The following is a 5,737-nucleotide window of genomic DNA, read 5'->3' as shown; positions in this document are numbered from 1 at the left end:
CTTTAAATGAATTAGAGAAACCTGTGGACCATTCCAGCCAGCAGGGGGCAGTGACTCCCCCCACAGAGTGAAATCGGTGAAAACTAAAAATACATGAAACATTTCTCATGCTTCAGATGTCCCAGAGAAATTTGAAGAACATAAAGAAAAAAAAATCAAATGTAGGCTGAAAAATATATATTTAAAAACTGAAATATTGATTAAATACAAAAAGAAAATCAAATATTAACTTGTACTTGAACACAGGTATGGGGAGTCTGTCTGTGTTTTCCATATCATTTCTGAATTTAGTTTTTTGGCACAAACAGGCCTCCGTAGCCTCGTATGAGGACGAGTGACGTCTTTACTTTTGCCTCTCAGCCGTGTGTGTTTAAAGTTTGAACACACACGGCCTCGTGTGCTTACAGCACACCTGCGGCAGCACAGAGACGTGAAAACACAGTTTTTATGATTTTAGCTAAAGATTGAACTAAAATTAGAAATCGAAGAATCAAAGCAGATTTTTTTTTCCTTAAAACTTTTTCTACAAATTGAAGAAAGGGAAAGACGTGAAACACACACGTAGTTGTAGCTGTAAAACCTGTCAGGCCGGTGCAGCAGCGCCCCCTGCTGCTCACAGCTAGTTTGAAATCTGCAGAAAAAATGTTTCATGGTTTAAAAGGTAAATTTGAAAGGTTTGTGTTTCATGCAGCGTGCAGCTGTGCTCGCCTCTACATTAAACATCTGGATGACAGTTAGATGAAATCAGCTGATGCTGCAGGTTTAGTTCGGAGTTCATACCACAGATGTCGAGCAAAGCTGGCAGGCAGGACTGAGGGCAAACTGAGCCCACGAGCTCTGCTGGAGGGAAAATCAGAAATATTCGATTCCCAGATTCATGACTAAATATGGACAGATGTGAGGTGAGGAGGCGAGGAGACGATGAGGGACACATGGGGAGGGGAGGGAGGCAGAGAGAGCACAGGGAGGGAGAGAGGGCGAGTGAGCATACCAAACACAGGCAGGACTCTGCTTCATGTCCTAATTAGGAAGTTTTCCCAGAGTGCCTCATGTTTGGGGGGGTGCTGCAGCTGGATGATGTGAGGTCCTCAGGCAGGTTTCCCTCTGTGCGGACGATCCATTTTAACCTCACTGCTTCAACAGGAGCGTCTTCTTACCTGCTGAAGGTCATGTCGGCTCACTGCGCCATCTTGTGGTGGAGCGCGGTACTGCAGGGACCTTCAGCCCGGCTCGGTGTGACCTTCAACACGATGTGTCGAAGTTGCCTTTGCCTGCTCACTTCCTGCTGAAGCTTTAAACTGTCTCCAAAAGCACAAATGAACAAAAACGACGAGTGGCTGGATCTCCGTCAGAGCCGTGAGCCCTCACAGGCCGCCATGGCGCCGAGGGCTCAAACAGAATAATGTTGGGATGTGACACATGTGGATGGTTTGAGTGGCGAGCGCTCACACACGCCTGCCGATGATAAGTAATTGAACCTGCGTCTTCTTCTGCCTGCAGTGTGACTCGGTGTCGTAGTGTCGTTGCTCGTCTACAGCGCCCCCTGCAGTCATGTGTGATGACGAGGAGAGCACCGCTCTGGTCTGCGATAACGGATCCGGTCTCTGCAAAGCCGGATTTGCCGGAGACGACGCTCCCAGAGCCGTCTTTCCCTCCATCGTGGGCCGGCCCCGGCACCAGGTACAAACACGCACACACACAGGGACATATGCATACAAATGCACAGAAACAAACACACAGAAACAGACACACACACATGCATATACAGATAGACAGACACACACACAGGGACACACGCACAGAAACAGACACACACACACAGAAACAAACACACACACAGAGAAACAAACACGCACATCGAGTTACAAATGTCGGGATTATGAAAGTAATATATTATTGAAGAATCAGGGGACAGTGAGGTTAGTGGGCACAGGTGAGTACCAGACAGTAAACTGAGCGCGCTCTGTGTGGTGCAGGGAGTGATGGTGGGCATGGGGCAGAAGGACAGCTACGTGGGTGACGAGGCTCAGAGTAAGAGAGGAATCCTGACCCTGAAGTACCCCATCGAACACGGCATCATCACTAACTGGGACGACATGGAGAAGGTGTGTCTCACACACACACACACACATGGACGCGCGCAAACACACACACACACACACACACACACTTGTGTGACTGCTGCTCTGCTCTCTGATTGGTCAGATCTGGCACCACTCGTTCTACAACGAGCTGCGAGTGGCTCCAGAGGAACATCCCACCCTGTTGACTGAGGCGCCACTCAACCCCAAAGCTAACAGGGAGAAGATGACACAGGTACTACACTACATGTACCACAGTAATGCAGTACTATAGTATAGTGCTCTACATGTACTGATAAAATATATATATATATATATATATATATATATATACATAATGTATTGCAGTATGAAAGTACACTAGAGTACACCAAACAACAAGATGAAGCAGGTATCCCACAGACTGTAGATAAAAAATGGACATCATGACATTACCCATTAATTTTTTTAAAGTCAGATTTTAAATCTTAAGTTTATGATTATGGGTACTGCCCATAAAGGAAGTGAACTTATTTGGTCAGCGGGTGGAATGCTGAAAGTTATAAGCTAATGCTAGTTTTCTTGGCTATCAGTCTGTATCCACACACTGTACAGGTTTATCACACAGACGCAGATACCTGCTAATCAGTAACATACACTCAGCAAACCTGGATCTAAGCCTCCTTGGATTATCTGTTAGTACAGTGACCTTACAGCAGCCATGTTACTGGTCACATTACATCATTTAAAATGCTCCAAAAAGCTCCACCAGCACAACACTGGGTCCAGAGGCCCAGTTCATGGACTCCAATTAGCTGAGGCAAAGCCTAGCAGGCAGCTAGCAGCTACAGCCACCTGTGTCACTATCCACCTGTCAGCCAAAGTAACCACGCCCCTAATAATGCAAACTTAATATGATTTAAACAGGTGAGGTCTAAAAACAGATGTTAAGACGGGCAAATTATCTACAGAGACCAAACAGTTTGTGCATCAGGCTTTAAAAATGTTTATTTTTGGTGTAAAGTTTCACCGTGGAAGTCTGTGGGCGCACAGCTGCCTCTGCTGGATGCTAAAGGAACTGCAGGTTTTGGATTCTTCTGTCTGTTCCTGGAGGAACACAGATTGATGGTTAAGACTAAATATTTCCACGATTTTTTTGTTTTCAGATCATGTTTGAGACCTTCAACGTTCCTGCCATGTATGTGGCCATCCAGGCCGTCCTATCACTGTACGCCTCAGGACGTACCACAGGTTGGACCACACCTCCTACTTTCTCCTTAATCATAATCTCATCTTATTTTTGGTGCTTTACTCCTGGTCAAAAGCACCTCCAAGGTTCCTCACAGTGTTACTGGAGGCCAACTTAATGCCATCCAGAGTAAGAATCTGGTTAGAGACCATATTTCTAAGATTTTCAGGGCCGAGTGCAATAACCTCAGTTTGATCTGAATCTGCATAGCAGCGAGAATGGCTGCACTGTTTCTAATTATATTTGTTGTCACGGTGACGGATTGAAAACTGTGGGTTTAAAGGTTAAGGTTAAAGGTTATTAATCAAAGTTGCCCTGTTTCTCTACCCTCAAGGTATCGTCCTGGACTCAGGTGATGGCGTCACCCACAATGTGCCGATCTACGAGGGCTACGCCCTACCTCATGCCATCATGAGGTTGGACCTGGCGGGCCGCGACCTCACCGACTACCTCATGAAGATCCTGACCGAGCGAGGCTACAGCTTTGTCACCACCGGTAGGTCACGCCCACTTCCAGGTAATGTCAGAGTCACCTGTGATGATGTTTCTGACCCGGTCTGTCTGTCTGTGTGCCTGCAGCGGAGAGAGAGATCGTGCGGGACATCAAGGAAAAGCTGTGCTACGTGGCTCTGGACTTTGAGAATGAGATGGGGACAGCCGCCACCTCGTCCTCGCTGGAGAAGAGCTACGAGCTTCCTGATGGGCAGGTCATCACCATTGGCAATGAGAGGTTCCGCTGCCCTGAGACGCTATTCCAGCCCTCCTTCATTGGTCGGTCCCTCCTGCCTGTCTGTCCCTGTACCTGGTTAGAGTAGAACTCTGCTACTTAATAAAACACTTTTTTTGTTTTATTAATCTGTTGAGTTTGCGCTCCTGAATACTTGATCTGATGTGTCCAAACATCTTCAGACCCAAAAAACAAAGACAATCAGCAGATTCTCCAATGCTGACGATCGAGAAAAGCTCAGATTCGACTGATCGCTCCGTCAACGGGTCTTTTGTAACACTGATGGCTGATTGAACCTCTCTAACCCAGCATCTGGTCCTCGGTCCTCCTGCAGGTATGGAGTCGGCCGGTATCCACGAGACCACCTACAACAGCATCATGAAGTGTGACATCGACATCCGTAAAGACCTGTACGCCAACAACGTGCTGTCTGGGGGAACCACCATGTACCCGGGAATCGCAGACCGCATGCAGAAGGAGATCACCGCTCTGGCCCCCAGCACCATGAAGATCAAGGTGAGGCTTGACGACCTCACTGAGGCTCACTCACATTCAGCAGAACATTAGTTAACTTTTGACCCCTCTCTCTCAGATCATCGCTCCCCCGGAGAGGAAGTACTCGGTGTGGATCGGCGGTTCCATCCTGGCCTCGCTCTCCACCTTCCAGCAGATGTGGATCAGCAAGCAGGAGTACGACGAGGCCGGACCCTCCATTGTCCACCGCAAGTGCTTCTAAAGGCTGCGCCCGGGCCTTCAAGCCCCGCCCCCTCGCCTTTAGCACAACGTTATTTTAGCCTGCACTGAGCACCCGCTAACAGACCCCAGATCAGCCACCAAAATCAGGCCCGCAGGGACGACAGGAAGTCAGAGAGCGCTCGACAGCGTTAACTTCAGAGGACAGAAAGTGATGTCATGTTTGTTTTTGAAGAACTTCCAGAAAGTCAAACATCCTCCCTCTCTGCTCACCTTCAAACTGTGAATGTGCCGCTTGCCCTCTGCAACCCCACCACCCCACATTCCACCTGTGGCCCCGCCCCCTCTGAGCTCCATGTTGGTGCTGTTTCCTGTCAGAAAGTGCGTTTTTATTTTTGATGAATAAAGCTTGAATGTTGCCCGCTGGTGTCGTCTTCTATCGATCACATTCACGCGGCGCTCTAATGATGTCACACGGTGTATGATGATGTCACTGCTGTTGACCTGTGGGTGGGTGTGACCTCATGGTGCTATCTGTTTTAGTAACATTTGACAAGGTGGTGATGTGAACGTGGAAGTGACGATTGAATGAACCCAGGAAGACAATAAAGCGCTCTCATACCTGAACGGCGTCGCTCTTTTATTTCACCTGAGCTGAACTTTGTTGTCATAGCAACCAAAGCTGATTAAGAGTGAAGCAGAAAAAAAGTAAAACTGAAAATAAGTGAACATTACTGAACTCAGCAGTGGGAACAAGTCCTGGGGGATGTACTGCCACCTGGTGGTCCGTGCTGGAACTGCAGCTGCTGACTGTAAAGACTTAAACATTTCAATATAGCTTTATTAAATAATAAAGATAAATCAAGTGGACCAGTGTGGCAAAGCCGTAATGATCCGTTTGGCAAAATAAAATCAGTTGGGCATTTTTATCGGCCTTCAGACAATAATTGTGATTTCTACAGTTCCGGACGCGACAGGCATGAACAAAAAAGCTTTATTAGTGTAAAC

At 47.5% G+C, this 5,737-nt stretch overlaps 1 protein-coding gene across 1 annotated transcript in view; it reads left to right on the top strand.

Moving 5' to 3' along the window:
- acta2 (actin alpha 2, smooth muscle) overlaps window positions 1–5,356 on the top strand; it is a 6,046-nt gene extending 690 nt beyond the window's left edge. Inside the window, exons 2-9 of the mRNA XM_084936940.1 lie at window positions 1,501–1,680; window positions 1,977–2,105; window positions 2,206–2,316; window positions 3,227–3,311; window positions 3,644–3,805; window positions 3,889–4,080; window positions 4,371–4,552; window positions 4,629–5,356. Of these exons, the coding sequence (XP_084793066.1) occupies window positions 1,552–1,680; window positions 1,977–2,105; window positions 2,206–2,316; window positions 3,227–3,311; window positions 3,644–3,805; window positions 3,889–4,080; window positions 4,371–4,552; window positions 4,629–4,772 (1,134 nt within the window). The 5' untranslated portion in view covers window positions 1,501–1,551 and the 3' untranslated portion in view covers window positions 4,773–5,356. The remainder of the gene's footprint in view (window positions 1–1,500; window positions 1,681–1,976; window positions 2,106–2,205; window positions 2,317–3,226; window positions 3,312–3,643; window positions 3,806–3,888; window positions 4,081–4,370; window positions 4,553–4,628) is intronic.
- The last annotated feature ends 381 nt before the right edge of the window (window positions 5,357–5,737 follow it).

This window comes from Perissodus microlepis, chromosome 8 (genome assembly GCF_051167445.1).
Source record: "Perissodus microlepis isolate ML-2025 ecotype Zambia chromosome 8, ASM5116744v1, whole genome shotgun sequence".
NCBI lineage: Eukaryota > Metazoa > Chordata > Actinopteri > Cichliformes > Cichlidae > Perissodus > Perissodus microlepis.
This window is presented reverse-complemented; position numbering and strand designations above follow the sequence as displayed.